Source organism: Vidua chalybeata, chromosome 1, assembly GCF_026979565.1.
Source record: "Vidua chalybeata isolate OUT-0048 chromosome 1, bVidCha1 merged haplotype, whole genome shotgun sequence".
NCBI classification, from domain to species: Eukaryota; Metazoa; Chordata; class Aves; order Passeriformes; family Viduidae; genus Vidua; species Vidua chalybeata.
The window spans coordinates 105,324,763-105,344,079 of record NC_071530.1 but is presented as its reverse complement, the minus strand read 5'-3'; the positions used below and the strand labels follow the sequence as shown (position 1 = coordinate 105,344,079).

Here is a 19,317-nt window from a genome sequence, read left to right as displayed (position 1 = left end):
CATCCATAATTTTCAGAAAAAAAGTGAAGTTACCCTAATTTTTAATGCAAACTGGGGACTTGCAGTTCACATTAGAGCCAATAGATTCTCCATTCTTGCTGATAATTTAAAACTAAATCCCTGAAATCTCTTGCCTAAGCAGCATTAATCACGCTAGATCTTAGCCATCAATCATCAATTGGCCTTTATTAATGATTAGGTAAACAGAATAGAATAGAATGTCTTAAAGTTGCTGTTACAGACTGTGGGCTACAATCATCCACTCTCCCCATCTCCTCTTAGACTACAAGGGAGTCTGTAGTCTGAATATACTGCTGAATAACACAAGGTGGGATATGATTTGCTAACAGTACCTGTCCATATGTTATATTAAGCACCTGTTAGTATTTAAATATCTCATTTCAAAGTATCCAAAACCTTGTACAAGTCAGATCTCAGACATATTTCAGAGACATGGAGAAACTGAAGGAAATAGTATTAAGTGGGCAAACCCCCAAAACATTGGCAAGTACAATGATGTACAAAATGCCAAAAATTGCTTATCTAGTTCCAGAATCTGCTCATATGCCAGCCTGCATGTGGGTTCCTATTTTTTTCAACTCCTGTACCTTCAGAAGGTGTACAAAGAAGGCCCTTACATAATGAAGTGGGTTTTATAGCAAGCTAAAACCATGCTGAAGAGATTAAACGTTGAAAGCTATTTTTAGCCAAACTAATGGTATCAATTTCACTAATAGCATAAGCTGCAGGTGTCTCCTAACGTAAGAAGTAAGACGATGGAAGACCTAACAGGACAAAAGGCTACAGAAAAGTAGCAGTTCCAAATTACATTAAATCAGGCAATTCTGCCCAACACTCCCCCTGGTGGTTTTGCCCACAGAGATGAACGTGAAGTCGCATACACGCAGAATCCTCCAGCCTAGCGACTAAATGTCCCGTTAATAGGATTAAGTACCTTCTCATCAGATAAGTAGAACATGGCAAAATCCCTGACACTCCCAGAGATAGGTTCAGAACACAGCTCAGCCCACTCCTGATATAGGAAGCAATTTTGCAGAAGAGGCGCAAAATATTAATGGTAAATATACTTGTTTTTTTTTTTTTTTACTTTTATTTGGCTGTGTGTTTGTATTTCTTTGCAGTTAATTGGTCTTTCGTTGTAAACGTAAAGGTACAATGTGCAAGTAACTATAGAAGTAAATCCAGGCTGTAAACAAATCCAGGCTTTTAATTTACCTATGCTTTTGTGGCTGGTAATTGCATCTCAAAGAAGGCTATATTGGCTAACTACAAGGCATCTGAATACTGTGTTCACTTAATCAGATGAGAACCATAAAGTGCAGTTGCATGGTTTCTGAAAAATAAACCTTTTGCCTCTGCTCTTAGGAGGGAAATAATGGAAATGGCATCCCCCCCTTATTTTGTAGGGATTTCTTTCATTTGGTGATCTGTTTGTTTACAAAATTGATCTAATTGCTGATTTTGTGACACACCTATTGTTGCATCTCTTATATTAAGTCTTGTTCTGAAGGACACTGAAAGGAATTGCATGCTTGGACACAAGAAAGGGAACAACATTCCAGAAACTTCACTCTTTAAAACTGTCAGTAGTGTTTAGCATAGATGTATTTATAATATGAACTAAGGATATGATATGAGATCAGCAATTAGTGTGTTTCACAACGTAAAAAAGGGACAGACTGAGCAGCATAAGCTTTTGATTTTATATATACATTTCCTGATTCTGTTAACCACTATTCAAACTCAGTGGAATTCATCTAATTAATATAAATAGATAATTACAAATGAGGTCAAGCTTCTTACTCATGTATTTTCACCTAGGTGCATACTATACATATACTAACCATCGTCAGAGACAAAATTAACAGGATCATGTAAGACACTCGGTATTATAGTCAGTGTTTATATTTACTTAGGATACCTAGACATCTGAGCTTCCTGACAATGTTTACATGTAACTGCACCGAGCTGTTTTTCTTTAACAGAAAGAACATGAGGTCCTCCTGGATATTTATAATACACGTGCTGTGTCTGAGTGGCCACCAGTGCGCGCCGACGAAGCAGGAGGAGATGAATCTCCGCGACAACCTCAAGCGTACGTATGCTTTTCCTGCAGGGTGTGCTGGAAGCCCCTGGGCCCAGGTCTCCAGCTGGGGAGGGCATCTTGACTTCCACACTCACTGGCATCAACAAGTTCCACTTCCATGTGTGGAGCTTAGAAACCATCATAAAGTTGATTGCATGCCTACACACACACACACACACAATAGGAAGATAAGAACAAGCAGGATGAGAAAGTAAAGGGATTAACAGATAAGCATCACATGCCAAAAGAAAAAAGTATTTACAGGATTTTTATAGGTTATTTGGTTCCTTGTAGATCCTCAGAGTAGAAACCAAACCCAAAATTCAATTCAACAGGTTTTGAACTATTTTGTTTGTTCAAATAATCTTTGAAAATATTTCCTCTACACTTACATACTTCACTGAAAAAGGTGGCTTTTACAAATAACTGGAAAAAATTATTTAATTTAGAAAATAGGAGCTATTCTGCACACACACACACACACACCCCTAAGCATGGCTTTATTTTGTGGTGAGAAAGAGGATCAGCCATTAAACAATCCTGTGCTTCAGTCTCTGTTGACAAGATTTCCGTAATAAACAAACAAGAAGTTAGGTGTGAGAAAGAAAGATATAAAGGAAGAAGTGATCAATGTGTTTTTGGCAGTCTCAAGATGTTATGGTTTTACTCATTTTTTATTGTTCCAGTGATAGTCAGGGTGTTTCCACAAAGAACATAGATAAAGGATAGGCAATCATGCAGAGCTTCAAGGTGCAATGCATGGGCCAGCCCAGGTTTTCACCAAAGCTCTATGGTCATTACTTCATAGGAAGTCTAGAAATTGTATTTTTATGAAAACAGGTTGAAGGCACTTGTATTCTACATTTTCAAAATGTAGAGGGAAGCTGTCACAGGCTTCAACCAGATCAAAGATAAATATAAAGGTTATGTCATTAGAAAACTGATGAGTGATCCTTGGAGATATTCAAAACCCAGGATGATGTCCTGTGCAACCTGATGTAATTGACCCTGCTTTGAGGGGGGCAGGGGGCAGACTCAATGATCCCCAAAGGTACCAGTCTCAATTGTTCTGGGATTCAATATTCAGCAGTGGGACAGTTGACTATATCTTTTGAGTCAAGTACAGCTGATCCTTGCAAAAGCTCTGGATCAGATTTCTTATCTGATGGAAATTGTCTTGACTCAGCGTCATTCAGCATTCACTATCTCAGATTTGGCTCTGCCACTGTAGGCAAACATAGAACTATTTCATTCTCCATCATCAGTGCATGACAATTTGCAATAGTGTTAAAATCTGATTAAGTCACTGTATAATTTGGCTTTTTTTTTAGAATTATCTGAAGTTGGAGAGAAGTATGTAGATGAAGAGGTAAAGAAAGCTTTGATTGGTATTAAGCAGATGAAAATTATGATGGAAAGAAATGAAGATAAGCACATAGATCTGATGAAAACCTTGAAGAAGAGCAGTGAAGAAAAACAGGTAACATAAATGCATCTGTGGGGATTTTATGTTTATTCTGGGAATAATGTAAACCAAACTGTATGTACAAAATAAGCAGTGTACATCTTTTCATGCAGTCATGGGACTGAGAGAAAATCTGCTTCTGCCCCTTTGTCTCAGTAGCAGAGGAAAATTGCACATACTACTTGTTTCTAAAAACCCCTGCTTCACTGAATTCACACCAAGGCAATGGCAGGCCACTGCAGAACAGTGTTTTGTGCAGAAGGTCCAGCAGCTCTGCCCTCCATGTTTCTATACTCCTGGGGCCACAAGATGTTTTCCACCTTGCTTTGCAAACTTCAGACATGCAGGAGATTATCAAAGCCACAAATGATAATGTGCTCTAAAGAAAGTACAGTGAATCAGGGAAGTTTCCAATGTCTTAGTGCAATGCCTAGGTTCAGAGCCATGTGCTCAGATGATCTGAAGAAACAGAGGTTTACTCTATATTTAAAAAACCACCAATATCCTAAATTTGTTTCAACAAAGTTGAAGGAAAATTCCCTCCTGGCCCAACATCTGGTAGTTATTTAAACTAAAAAAGTAGGTACTGATAGCTTTCTAACATCTTAAGGAACACCACTGCACTCCCACAATCAACACTCTTGTTAGATCTTACTGGGTGATTTCATTTACACAGGATTTACATCCACATAAAACACTGAATAAATGTATTAGAAAGATCAGAAAATAACTAAACATAGACTATGAAAACTGTTGTCACAGTCTCCATCAAGCACATTCTGACGGAAGTTTTCTTTTATGTGAGTCTCTTCCCTATTGGAATGCTGACAAAAAGGAATAAACTCCATTTATTAAAAGGTTTCTGTCATACTTAGAGATAACTTAGAACATTGTTTGGAAACCAAAACTATTGAAATATGTTGCAATTGGAGAGAGAAATCGAGGATGTGTAATCTACTTCAATAGGAAGAATTTTTCTCTTTCCATTGTCAAGTCTATTCCAAAAATGCTGCTTCTGATCTGCTCAGCTTTGTGCCCTAACTGATGAAGTAAATAGAAGCAGCATTGTGAAATGCATCTTGTTGCCCTTCAGTATGGAAGGGGTTCCTCATACTTCCACAAGTGCAAGAAAAAATCCCCTTACTACAGCCTTTTGATTAGTACACTGGCAAGCAGCAGAGATGCTATACTTTTATATATTTCTGCATTAGACAGACTTTATGGCAAGGATTTGCCCTCATGAAATATCAAACCCTTAAAGGTAGAGAAAAGCAACAGAAAAGGACTATTTCTGGGACAGATGAAGAGTCTTCAGATGATATGGAGCAAAAATAACACGAGTTGAACACATGACCATGGGGGAGGCTGAATTCTTACACAGAATGATGTGTGAGTCTTTTTCTTAACATCAAAAATCCTGGTAGACTGTAGAGATCCATTTGTTCCTGTAGGCTGTGCCCCCTGAGATAACAACATCAGAAAAATCCTATAGGGAAAAGGTTTTCAATTTTCAGTTCCCTCCATATGTGACTGAAGCTGAGAAGGCAACCTACCCTAGTGGTTAGGGATTAACAAAAAAAGGAGCCATACATAACCAAAATGAGTGATGAACACTGGAGTAAGTACTTAGAATACTAATCTGAAAATTGCCCTCACTGAATCTTTTTCCTTACTTAGCAAGCCTTGCGACTTATGGATGAAGTAAAGGCAAGACTGGAAGAAGAGGAAAGACAATGTCAAGTATCCTTGAAAAATCTATGGGATGAATGTGAATCTTGTTTAGAAAGTACCTGCATGAGATACTATACAACGTGCAAACATGGTGTGTCAACCTTTAAGAGAAAGGTAGGAAGAAACTTGCATCTGGAGAATACTCTTGAGTTTACCCAAAGAGACAGCACATCTTATTTTCTCAATACCTAGGTCTGCCAGTTATATCAGCTTACTAAAATTAATTTCATTTGGAGGTCTGGAAATATGAAGTTATATGGTAAAGATTACATGTGATTATGGTCATGGAATGCTGAGCCAAAATGCATTCAGTGGCACCTTGGCAAGATTCCATGGAAACTGATGACTCCCCTAACTCCAACAGATTCATTCCAGATATAAAATGTTTTCTCTTACAGTGGGACTTTCATTAACATGATCAAGAACTGTTTGTGAAAAATACCACGTAGATTCTTTATGGTCTGTCTGAAAATCAGCAAAGTTAAAAGTGTAGATGTAGTTAGCAAAATTACATGGGAGAAAAAAAATCACCTACTTATTGCACCGTTCTTTCCTATATTTATCTTAAATAAACTCTTTAAGTAACAAACAAAACTTTAAAATTCTTAACTTCTTATAATAAAGGAACCTATCAGCAAAGGAGATTCCCCTAATTCTACTAGAAAGAAAATATGGTTTCCTGACTGGCCCATTATTACTACAAAATTAAACAATTGTAATCACTTTTTTTTTGTTTGAGCATATGCTTTAAGCTCAACAAACTTCTGAAGCAAAACTGTAATTGCTGCTACTAAAATATTAGCCAGATTCCCTAGCTTGTATCCCTCCATGTACTGAAAAATACAAAAACATTAAACGTGGTGTTTCAGGCAGGGCTTAGAGCACAGGTGTTTAATATTTTTGCAAATGCTTAAAATAATTCAGGTTAAAATGTGGAAGATATTAAATTTAAGACAATTTGTGATACATTTAGCTTTTTAGATATTGCTCATGGGTAGCTCATATAAATATTTCGGATTTTCAAGAGTCTGTGGATGCTGCAATTACTGCAGTAAAAGTTATACACTGCATTGTCACTGTCTTTGACTCTCTTGGTAACTTCCCCCATGAGTTATCTGGTTTATTTGAAGCCTTCAAAGTAAGAATTGTGTTGTGACCTAAGTCATTAAAAAAGAAAGAGAGAAGAAAAGAAAAAAAGAAAAGAAAGGAAAGGGGAAAGGGGAAAGGGGAAAGGGGAAAGGGGAAAGGGGAAAGGGGAAAGGGGAAAGGGGAAAGGGGAAAAGAAAAGAAAAGAAAAGAAAGAAAAGAAAAGAAAAGAAAAGAAAAGAAAGAAAAGAAAAGAAAAGAAAAGAAAAGAAAAGAAAAGAAAAGAAAAGAAAAGAAAAGAAAAGAAAAGAAAAGAAAAGAAAAGAAAAGAAAAGAAAAGAAAAGAAAAGAAAAGAAGAAAAGAGAAGAGAAGAGAAGAAGAGAAGAGAAGAGAAGAGAAGAGAAAAGAAAAGAAAGAAAAGAAAAGAAAAGAAAAGAAAAGAAAAGAAAAGAAAAGAAAAGAAAAGAAAAGAAAAGAAAGAAAAGAAAGAAAAGAAAAGAAAAGAAAAGAAAAGAAAAGAAAAGAAAAGAAAAGAAAGATGGTAGCTATGGCTGAGGACACACAGACAGCAGGAGCAATACTGGCTTAGGCTGCTCCTGCAGTGCTGTTTCACACTTCACCTTCCCTCTAAGCTGCACTAGTGGTCAGATCAAGCTGATGATTTGGTTTTCTAAAAAAAAAAAAAAATTAATATATATAACTGTCTTTATATATCTATATATCTGTCTATATCTATCTATATCTATATATGTGTGTTTTAGCAAGATGCTTCTTAACCCTTACCCATTTTCTAATTCCATGGAGTGTGGCTCAAAAAGCCACTCTATTGGCTCAGGCCAAAGTAGTGCCTTAGAGTGGGGAGCAGGGGACCAGTGGCCAAGACCCAGGAAGTGGAACTCTGTGATAGCATAACTGACACTTGGCCTCTTACATGATAAACCATGCACTCAGAGCCACTGCTTTATTGATTTTGCTGATTTCCATTCACACAAGGACATGAGGATTTGCCCAGGGATGAGAGAGAGCAGGTTTTTTACAAATCAAGTGAGAAAATCACCTTCTGCTCGCTACACTGCACATAAGCAGACAAAAATGCATCTCACATCTTTAAAAGTCCAAGCTGTCTGTTGGAAGAAACCCAAATGTTGACAATAACTTTGAGCCCCCACAGATTAAAGGGCAACTGGCAGACTTTTTACTTTACATCTGATCTGGAAAGAATGATTTAGAATGAATGCACTTCTCCTCTTTGGGGTCTAGTGTCTTAAATTATTTCAGAGAATACGCTGTGTTGGCAGTAATTAAGAGGGCATTGTTTCTTTGAGTATTTGAAAGAGAAAAATTAGAGACACTTACCTGAGAGAAGAGAAACTGATAAGTTGTCTGTCTCCTTCTATACACAGGTCGAAGATTTTTTGAGGAAAATACCTCCACTCATATTTACTTTTCATGAGGATCAAGGAAGAGACATCCAGTCCAATGAAAAGCCTGAGAAAGAGGATACCCAGCTAGTAAAGATGGAAAATTTATTTAGCCAGCTATTATCAGATGTGGGCTCAATATTTGACAGAAGTTTCATTTTTTTCAAGCACATGCAAAAAGAATTTGACCAGTCTTTTCAGACTTATTTCATGTCTGACCTGGAGTTGAGTGAGTCCCCCAGTATGCCAGCGTTACCCGAGGTCACCACCAGAAGCGACGGCTCGCAGAGAGGCTGGGGCGTGCCCGGCTTCTTACAGATAGTTTTTGATTTCAGTAGGACGGTGTTCGAAGGGGTCAGTGAGGTGATCACTGATGTGTTTGATGAATACAGAGATTATAGAAGAGATGTGCCAGAACAAACCAAAGGCAAGTGTTAGAAGATGAAAATTGATTGCACTGTCAATGACATCAACCCCCTTGGGATGGCTAAACTACAGTGAATTACTCAGTATGTGAGTCTGAGATACATAAGGAAACTCTGGAGGCTATGGGTCAAGGTTATCAGTTAAATGAACAAATATAAGTCAACTAGAAATCTCAGAGAAATGTTCCAGGGGGACTTAGGGGTACTACACAGCCTGATTTTCATGGCAATTCTGAAAGCATTTGAGGAGCTTCTCAGGAGCACTTATATTCAGGGTGGATGCAGGTTTTTATAAGGCTGACTGACAGATTTAATCTCAGCATTTGTCAGGATATGATTTGTATCATCTCTTATTGACATGGTCACCAATTCTAAAAAATTAGGGTAATTCTGTGAGATGTCAAGGCATACCCCTGCCCTTGCCAAATGATGCTAAGTTCAGCTTGACAGCTGCAAGTCCTGTTGCAGGCTACAGCAGCAATGTAATTTGACAATCAAATACCAGCCAATCAAAGACCAGCTGTCAGGTTTTCCAGTGACCAGAAATTCTGGGCATATTGTTGGTGATGGCACTAAGTGAAGGAAAAGGACCATGGCCGACTTTTAGAATACAAATAAGCCCCATATTTGACTATTGCAAACAGGACAAATACATGCTGGTCCTTGTCTACAGGGAAATCACAGTGAGCACATGCCATAACTCTGAGTGGCAGGTGACATGACATAAACGTTACGTGATCATCAGGAAATACGAAGTTAAGTGACTTGAATGGTGTTTTTTAATTTTTCTCTATATCATAAGCCATGTTACTTCAGAAACAGACTTGGGTACTATGTTCTCATGTAACTGTATGTGATTATGAAACATCTTGACTTCTAAGGGTCAAAAAGATCTTACCAGAACTCACATGCTGTAGAAATAATGTGTAATAATATTAGCAATTGTTTGGGTATGTCTGGGGAATACACTCCTAAGTCTTTATAAAGGAATATACTACAGCATGAATTCCTTGAAAGAAAACACAATTTGAATATTCTCCTGCCTTCTACTTTTTAATAATTTATTCCTTTTATTTTTGTGGGGAGGAGGGGAAGTGGAGGGGTAGGGAAGGGGATTTATGCAAAATACTTTGGATTAAGGACAAGAAATTATATTCTAGCACTCAGTCTCAGTAATGAATGCATACTTATAAAGACTCTAAGTTTAACAGCAGTCTAAAAATACTATGACTTCATTCTAGATCCTGACAGAAGTGGCATGTTTTCAAAAATTGTGTCAGGGCACCAGAGACTTCAGTGCAGGGAGCTCCGGGAGAACTCCTCTGGATGCCCACAGTTTCATGAGAGATGCCAGAAATGTCAAGACAATCTTTTGCATGGTAAATAACGATTTTCCTTTTTTTCCTTTTTCTTTCTGTAATGCATTGATTACTGGCTTATAGATTTTGAGGTTTTAATTTTCTACTGGAATTAACATTTAGTTATTGAGTTTTTACTGTAACCACGGCTACAATAACCATTCCTCATTCCAGATGATTTCAATTAGCTTTCCCCACTGTCTCCACAGAGTGTCAGTATAGCTCAGTTCTTAACATACCGCTGGTGCTCCAAAGAGACGTCCCACAGCCTGTAACAAAATGTACAGGTATTTTGTTAGAGCTGCGATTCTGCAGAGAAGCAAGATGTCAGGCAGCAGTCGATCCTGCCTGGGTGCAGCAGGGCTGAGCAGAAATTGAGGAGAAGCTCAAACTCCTGACAGTCGCTTCTCCTGCTGACAAGCAGGTATAATCTCAGGTATCATTCAGCTCCTCGCAATGAAAGCAGGTGCTGAAGAGCCTGTAATTACTTTTTGTTGAACCCTGTCTGCAAATGGAACTGACATGAAGGACAAAAAGGGGACTTCATGTCAGTATATAAGGAGATGGCAGAGCTCTGTCGAAACCATCTATGAGCACCTGAAAAACCTTCAGACTTATCACTTAGAACTGCTGTCAGGACTCCCACTGCAGCATAACATATCTGTCTTTCCAGAATTATTTAGATCTTAAAATCTAAGAGCATTTACGCATTAAACTTAATGCTTAAACCTAAATGTCTTCAGAATATCTCCAGTGGGGCAAACATTAATGATCAATGAAACACTTTAAAAAGAATATCTGACCACTTATCTTTTTATCTACACCCACATGGGTATTAAAGATACCAGTTTATTACTGTACCATCAGCTTGAAGGTGCCCCTTGATAATCCAGAAAATAAATTGAATTTTTACAGAACAGTTATTGTATAGAAATTTTTCTTGTTTAAAATCCATATTTTAATAAAGAAAAAAAAAAAAACAGCAATCTTCAATTCTGAATTTGTGGCAGATGGTGCTAGCCTCATACTACTGCCTAGCTATTGTAAGATAAATATTAGGTTTTACCACTCAAGAGGAATACAAGCTTTCTTGTAATAACCTCTATCACAGAATCATATAATAATTTGGGGTTAAAGGGACCTTTACAAGTCATCTAGACCAACCCCCCAGAAATCAGCAGGGACATCATCTAGATCATGTTGCTCAGAGCCCCACACAACCTGACCTTAACTGTTTCCAGGGATGGGACATCTACCTGCTCTCTCTGCAGTTTGTCTCAGTGTTTCACCACCCTTATTGTAAAAACTTACATGTCATATTTCAGTTTAAAATCATTATCTCTTGTCCCCATCTTTTATTACAAGCACCCTTCAGTTGCTGATGGTCACAAATTATATTCAAAGGCCACAATAAGTGTCCCCAGAGTCTTCTCTTCTCCAGACTGAATAACCCCAGCTCTCTCAGCCTGTCCTAATAAATAGGAGAGGTGCTCCCACCCTCTAACAGTTTTTGTGGCTCTCCTCTGGACTTGCTCCAACAGGTCCATGCCATTCTGTGCTGAGGAGTTGTGGTTTGACACTGGCCCAACGCCAGGCACCCACAAGAGTCACTTGCTCACCCTCCACTGCCACAGCTGGGCAAAGGAGGGAAAAAAAAAAAAAAAAATTAATGAAGGCTTCATAAGTGAGATAAGGACCAGGATACATATTTCAAGGGTTCAACTTTAGTTGCAAAGTGAAATTTATTACTAACAGAAACAGAGGAGGATAATGAGAAGTAAAATAAGCCCTTAAAACACCTTCTCCCCCCAGCCCCTCCTTCCTTCCTACCAACAGTGCAGGGCATGGGGTTTTTTTGGTTCAGTTCATCACTGAGATTTTCTTCCATTGCTCTGGAAGAGGAGTCCTTCCCCTGTGAGGCCGAGGGGTCCCTCCCTCGGCAGACAGTTCTCCATGAAATTCTCTGGTGTGGTCCACTCACAAGCAGCAACCATACTGCACTTGCTGCAACGTGAGTCTCTCCTACAGGCAGACAGTTCTTCCAAAACTTCTGGGCGTGGCTCTCTTCCCACGGAGTGCAGTCCTCCAAGGACAGGCTGCTCCAGTCTGGAAGCAGAGGCCTTCTCTCTCCACCAGGTCTTCCATGGATCACAGCCTCCTCCAGGCATCCACCCACTCCAGCATGGGCACCTCCCCCACAGGCTGTGAGTGGATCTCTGCATCCCCCGTGGATCCCCATGGGCTGTGGGTGGATCTCTGCATCCCCCGTGGATCCACATGTGCTGTGGGAGGATCTCTGCATCCCCCATGGATCCCCATGGGCTGCAGGGGCACAGCTGCTTCACCATGGTCTCACCACAGCCTGCAGAGGAATCTTGGCTGCAGTGCCTGGAGCACCTCCTCCCCTCCTTCTCCACTGACCTTGGTGTCTCCATGTTGTTTCCCTCACATGTTCTCAGCTCCTCCTCTTCTGTGACTAGAAGCAAAATTCCGTTACTTGTTTTTATTTTCTTCTTAAATATGTCATCACAGAGGCATTACCAACCTCTGCCATTGGCCCAGTTTTGGCCATCTTCAGTGCCATCAACCATTGGATCTGCCAGACATGGTGAGAAGCTTCCAGCAGCTTCTCACTGTCTTTGTGGCCCCCTGCTACCTAAAACCAGGCTGTGGCAAACCAATACAGGAATCCAGACTCAGATTAAGTACTTCAGGGGTCTTATGAGAGAAGAGTAGGGGGGCAAAATCACCTCCCTCAACCTGCTGGCCATGATTCTTTTGATGCAGCCCAGGATGTGTTTGGCTTTCTGGGCTGTGAGCACACATGGCCAGTTCATGTCCAGCTTTTCATCCACCCACACCTCAAGTCTTCTTGGCAGGGCTGCTCTCAATCTGTTCATCTTCCAGCCTGTGTTGACAGCAGGAATTGCCACAACCCAGGTGCACCACCTTGCACTTGGTCTTGCTGAACCTCGTGAGGTTCACCTGGGCCCACTTCATGAGCTTGTCCAGGTCCCTCTGCATGGCATCCCAACCCCTGAGTGTGTCAAGCACACCAGTCAGCTTGGTGTCTTCTGTGAACCTGCCAAGAGTGCACTTGATCCCGCTGTCCATGTCATTGATGAAGACATTAAACAGTACTGGTCCCAGTATGGACTCCTAAGGGACACCACTTGTCCATGATGTCTATCTGGGCATGAAGCCATTGACCACTACCCTCTGGATATGACCATCCACACAATTCCTCATCCACCAAACATTCCACCCATCAAATCCTTATCTCTCCAGTTTAGGAGAAGGATGTTGTGGGGGACCACGTTAATGGCCTTACAGAAGTATAAATAAATTACTTCTCTAATCCTTTCTTTCTCCACTGATGGAATCATTCCATTATAGGAGGCCACTGACTGGTCAGGCAGGACTTGCCCTTGGTGAAGCTCTGCTGGCTGTCCCGAATCACCTCCCTATCTTCCATGTGCCTAAGCAGAGCTTCTTGAGGATCTGTTCCACAATCTTTCCAGGCACAGAGGTGAGGCTGGCAGAGTGGTAGTCCTCAGGGTCCATCTTACAATCCTTTTTAAAAAAAACAGTGAAATATTTCCATTTTCCCAGTCACCAGAGACTTCACCTCTCTTCCATTACTTTTCAAATATCATGGAGTGTAGCAACATCAGCCAATTCCCTCTGGACTCCTCAGGTCCCACACACTTAGATATGTTAAGGTCCCTCACGTGGACTTAAAATTCCTCTTACAGTGGAAGGAACTTTGCTCCCTCAGCCCCTGCCTTGCAGTCTATATACCTGGGATAGATTCATAATGGAATATGAGCCAATAAAAGAACCCATAATGTATAAGAAGACTATGAAGTTGCTATATGTAAAATTTACCAGATCTTATTTAGCATTAACAGAAAACCTATTGCCATGAAATATTATATAAACATATTATATGATATATAATACATAATGACTTTAATATAACAAATGGGATAATGCATTCATTTAGTCATTGAGTCTAAACTAAATCTACCATAATCAGTAAGCAAAAATTATTCTTTTTATTTCAGCATTATTTAAAGACCCATCCAAACCATGCGCCCTCGCTAGGCTTTTTTACAGTTTTCATTTCTTCAGACAGAAAAGACAAAGTACAAGACATAACACTGTCTTTTCTAACAGATTGCCCAAACGTTCCTGAGCTGCACATAAAGTTTGATGAAGCCTTTAAGCTGGTTAATCTCTCAGGGGAGCAGTATGAGCAGATTCTCCAGGTGGTTCGGCATCACACGGAGGACACTTCCTACTTGCTGAACAAAATGAAAGAAAGGTTTGGGTGGGTGTCTGAGTTATCCAACATGACCATTGGACCAGAAAACATTTTCAACATAGTTAAGGTAAGGGTTGTCTTCTGACGGGAGCTATTGCTGCCTTTAAACTGCATTTTGCTCATGTTTACGCTCCTGTAGATGTTGATACGTGTGTAATGTTTGGCTTTACAACATGACTTTCCTATCATCTTGAATTTGTGTGTGCTTGGTAATCCCTCAATGAGCTGAAACTCCTGAGATTAGAAACTATTTTCCTCTAAATCCTTTTAGTCTGATGGATGGCTAACCTGAATCATTGTCTGATAAGAGTAAATTGACACTAGCAGCTTTGACTGGCCTCAGATTACCTTCACAGATAAACTGCACTGCACCAGTCACTAACACACCTCCATTGGATTGATGAATGTCTAGCTCTCTGTGTCTGTACTTATATAAAGTACTTATAAAGTTCAAAGAAGGCAAATGTTATACAGATTTTTGCAATGGAACCTGCACATGCTTGACAGCATTGGTCAATATTTCAGTAAATACGTAATGATTAATTGTGTCTCACACACCAAGATACATCCAAGGTAAATTCAATACATTTTCCTGGGCAAGGGACAGATCGTATTCTCTCTTCTAACTCAGAAATCCACTCATATATAGTGAATTACTACTATTACTACCAGAACTTTATACAAAATGATGGTACAATCCACCAAAAAAAAAAAAAAGAGAAAGCACAAAATAGGAACAGGAGACAGGCACACTTTCCCAACTGAGTCTGAGATATCTGTTCTAGGAAAATAAAGCTACAGAACTAAGTCTGATTTAGAAAAACACACAGGAATGAATAAATTCAATGACACAAATGTTGTATTGAACTTAGTGGGACAGCTCAGAAGTTTTCATTAGGAGAACAGAAGCTCTTTATAGATGTAGCTCATGATATAGACATTAGCATGCAGTTCCTTAATATGGTCTTGGCAGTGCCATGTCAAGTCTTTCCACCACCTACATAAATTCAGACACCCACTGTCTTTTCAGAAAAAAGCAATTTAAAGAAAGTAGACAAGTCTAAAATATTCCCCTACTTAATGTTCCCCTATTAAAGAGAGTGGGCACAGCAGGTATAAACAAAACTGAAAGCATACAGCAGTTTGTGGTATCTGATCTCTTCTAGGTGGTACCTGGGGATCCCTCCAGTAAAGACGAAACTGTGGTAGATGTGAACGTTCTGACTTCACCTACTTTCACCATTAAAGTTCCTCCCAACTTAGATCCCAAGAGTCCTGAGTTCATTGAATACATAGCTGGGAAAGCACTTCAATTGTATAAGCAGAATTTTTAAATGGTAAGTTCATTCTTTCTGCTTTCACAGAGAACACACTTCCTCTTAAAAGCTGTTTACATTGCAACGAACTTAAGTTGGAACAAGATTCAATCATGGTGTATACAAGACTGCCTTCTCAGAAAGGACACATTGAGAAAAACACAAGTATTATGGAAAACACAAACAAACACTCAATGTTCTAGCCTGCAAAACACAGACACCCTGATATTAAATGATTTGACTTATATATCTGTGAAACCCCCAAACTTTAAGTAACAGCTGGGATGAGGTAATGTGATAATAAATATTTCTTCACAAAAGAATTGCCTCACAACCACAGTCGTGTCTTGGCATCAAAAAACACCTCTTTGTGTTCATTCATCATGAATGGACTGGAATTACCGCTATTCATTATGGGTTTTTTTCTTTTATTTTCAGTAGTGTTTGAGAGCATGCTCATATTATTTTCGATGATAAAGGAGGGCAAAGTGAGAATCACCGCCAGGACTTGGAAGAGCTGTCTTGCCATAACATTTCTGCATTAGCAGCACACTGCTCAGATTAACAGTGTTTATTAATAGAGACTGCAGTTCAACTTGCAGGATCATGTACAGAAAGATCCCACTCATGGGCTTCAACCATTTTTGTAAGAAGGACAAACAAGAAGGCTCTCTCCTTGTTTAAGACATTTCAAGAAGAGGAAGGAAGAACCAGGCAGAGAGGCAGGGAGGACAAATGCTTCATATTCTCTAATCCCACAGGGAATCCCCAGGAAAGATGGAATGGTTTTAGGTGGCATCACGCTACTGTGAAACTTGTAAACCACCCTTCCCTGTGTTTCCCTTCCAAGGGGACCCTGGGATGCACAGCTTTAGTGGCCTCTGACTCTCAGAGTTGTCTCTTCCAGGGGAATAGAGCCACAATACACAAGAGACTTTCAGGCAAATCACTGCAGCATCCCCAAATCTTCTGAGAAGGACCAGATTTGACATTATTTCTCTTTGGGTCATAGCTGATTTCCTCAACTGAGCAACTGAAACAAGACCTGCACACAAAGAGAAGTCTCAGGAGGCAGGAAAAGAGCATTCAATATTAACAAAGTAGAGGAATAAGATTTCAGCATTTTGTATTAAATCTGCTTATTCTTTTGAGGTTAGAGGCACACTTTTTGAGCCGATGAAAGAAATCACTCCCACCAGAGAGGCTGAGGTGGGCTGCAGAATTTAGACATACTAGAATAAACCATGTACTTTGCTTAGGTAAATGTTGGTGAAATTACATATAATGTTGATATTTATAAACATATGAAATAAAATGCTCCAACACTTTCTCTACAATTTTTCTTCAAAATTCTCTGTAACTTATATGCAGTTATAAATATAAATGATAAACACTCAGATTATGGAATACTAATTTTAAGGGCCTAATAATGGCAATAATTATTTCTGTAATTTGATGATGATTTTTAGCTGGAATCTTAGTCTGATTTTCCTGTGGACATATCTTGTGTAGCCATTTCATACCTGGGAAAAGTAAGCAGTGTTCATTTCAAAATCACACCACCATTCAGTTTGCACAAGGCTTAGAGTACATGAAAATGTAATAGATAAAAAAAGACTTAAAACTCTACAAGAAAACTGGACAGATCTATAAGAACAGAAAGGGAGGGAAAAAGAAAAGTTTCTGTCTGGTTTTTATGTTATGCATGTTTCTATAGCAGGACGCTGGTACATTCCACATATTCTTACTTTTCTAACATATTTTTCTCCATTCAAAATGAAAATGTATAATCTTTCTTTTTTTTTTTTTTTTTCCTCCTAGGAAAGAAGAAGTGTGGATTCTTTCTTCCTGAAATAAAGTATATGCTCCTTAGTTGAACTACCCCTAGTCTCAACATAGCTAACTGTTATATTACTGTGGTTAAAATAGTTGCATATAAATAAAATGTTGCTTACTAAAAACTGTGACATATAAGCTATTAACCAAAGACTGTAGAAATCTTTAAACTCAAACCCAAAACCAAATCCATTTAAATATTAATTTATTTAAATAAAATGTTATTTATGTTGTCAGTAAGGTAATCTTTGATAACAAGCTATGGTTCTGGTTATGCGAAGACTTAAGGACATAATCAGCTGTAAGCATAAAAGTAATTACTATTTGCATACTTATATTCAAGCACATTCTTAAGCTTTTTCAAGACTGATCCCTACAGATGTTGCACATTCAGCTAAGTCTGAAGGAACCAGATTTCCATCTGCATGTAGCATATTATTTTGCAATGAAAATATTCAAATTTTCTTCCAGTTGCTTTTGAAGCTTATTGTGTACATTAAATGACTCATCTGAATATGCACTAATGAGTAAGTCTTCTGCCTTTGGCATTTCTTACAAACAGTTGTCTGTCCCTGGAGTTAATTTCTTAATTAATTAAAATCCTTTATCAGTAAAGAACTTTGTTTCTCCCTAAATTATACACAACAGCTTTCAATGGTATTTGTAAATTATAATAGTGGTTAAGAACTGATATATCTCTCAGCTAGAAGCAGAGCTCTAGGTGATTTGGTATCATTTGCCATGCAAAGCTTTTCTAAGCATTTTTTGCACACAGGTATATGCACCATTCCTATCTGTAGCTCTGCTAAATGAAGCACGCTAATTTCAAGCTAATTTCAAAATTACAAAAACGTCTTTATCAGATATGAGCAGAGAAAAATATCCACACCCTACTTACACTTTATGTTTTCTTTTCCTTCTATACATACACATTAAGTATACGAGAAAAAAGCTATTTCACTCTTTTAATTAGTGGAAAAGATGATTTTCTGCCTGCTCCAAAGAAAGGTAGCATTTTCTAATCTACAGTCCTCTGTGCTCCTTAATTTCCACAATATACACCTGTATTTCAGGCCCCTAATCATGAAATATTATCAGTCATAACTCCTGTAAACACATCACTTGTCAGAAAGCTGGGCTTTATCTCAGAGATAAGTGACTTGTGAAATTCTTGACTTCCAAGAGACACTAATGAAGAAATATTCAGAGAAGAATCAGTTTCTTCTGACTAGCAGAGATTATACCTAGAAAATTTTCAGAGGACACCATGTTGGGAACAGTTGCAATCAGACGCAGGTTGGGATGCAAAATGACACAAGGACACGGGAGAAGCTGAGATCAACACGATGAGACCCAATAAACCCAAATGATGAGTACTACCTTAGTGAGCAGCAAATGTGCCAATAAAATATGAAGCAGGAACCTGATGACATGGCACGGCATGAAAAGAACCTGGCTTTGGAAGCTCAGGTCAGGGTGACACTGCTGGATGTGGAAGGTGAGCTGTGCATGGGGCATGGCACTGCAGGACCCCCAGAGCAGGGGAGACAAGGGGGCTTTGGCCGTTTGGGATATCCCAGCTGGGAGGATCTAGTGCCAGATGTGTGCAGCCTGCCAGGCCCAGCTGAAGGCTTCGGTCTTGTTCAGCTCCCAAATGGGATGCCTGAGGCTGCAGAGAGAGGGAGAAAGATGACAAATGCCAACAGCACGTTCCAGCACGGGCTGAACCTGGAGAGCGCTTATGGTGCCACTAGAGCAGAATGAAGTCACAGAATGACACAATCAATCAAGTACAAACAGACCTCTGAGCTCATTGGGTGCAACCTTTGACGGAACACCACCGTGTCTACTGGAATATGGCACTACATGCCACCTCGTCTTTCCTCAAACGCCTCCAGGGAGGGTGGCTCCACCACCTCCCTGGGCAGCCCGTTCTGATATGCGATTAACCTTTCTGCAAAGAAGCTTCCTAATATCCAATCTAAACGAGCCGGTATGGTTCGGGGCACTGGCTCGGGCCAGCCCTCCCTCAGGGGGAACAGCGCCGTGCGGGACCACAGCGGGCGGCTGTGCAGGCAGCAGCGCTGAGCACCCACGGGTACTGGGAAAAGAAAGGGAGGCGGAAAGGGAAGGTTATGGGCGAGGGAGGAGGTGGAGGAGGTGCCGCCCCGCCCCGCCCGCCCCTCGGCGGCGTTTGGCGGGAAATCGGGCTTTGGCGGGAAATCGGGCTTTGGCGGGCTCGGG

The 19,317-nt window shown here is 39.8% G+C and overlaps 1 protein-coding gene across 1 annotated transcript; it reads left to right on the top strand.

The window, feature by feature from the left end:
• Positions 1 to 1,002: 1,002 nt before the first annotated feature.
• Positions 1,003 to 15,255, top strand: CLUL1 (clusterin like 1). The gene is made up of 8 exons (XM_053959558.1): positions 1,003 to 1,078; positions 2,007 to 2,116; positions 3,439 to 3,587; positions 5,250 to 5,417; positions 7,794 to 8,238; positions 9,478 to 9,615; positions 13,774 to 13,988; positions 15,088 to 15,255. The coding sequence occupies exons 2-8, from the start codon at positions 2,014 to 2,016 to the stop codon at positions 15,253 to 15,255; spliced, it is 1,386 nt and encodes a 461-aa protein (XP_053815533.1). The 5' UTR covers positions 1,003 to 1,078; positions 2,007 to 2,013.
• Positions 15,256 to 19,317: the final 4,062 nt, after the last annotated feature.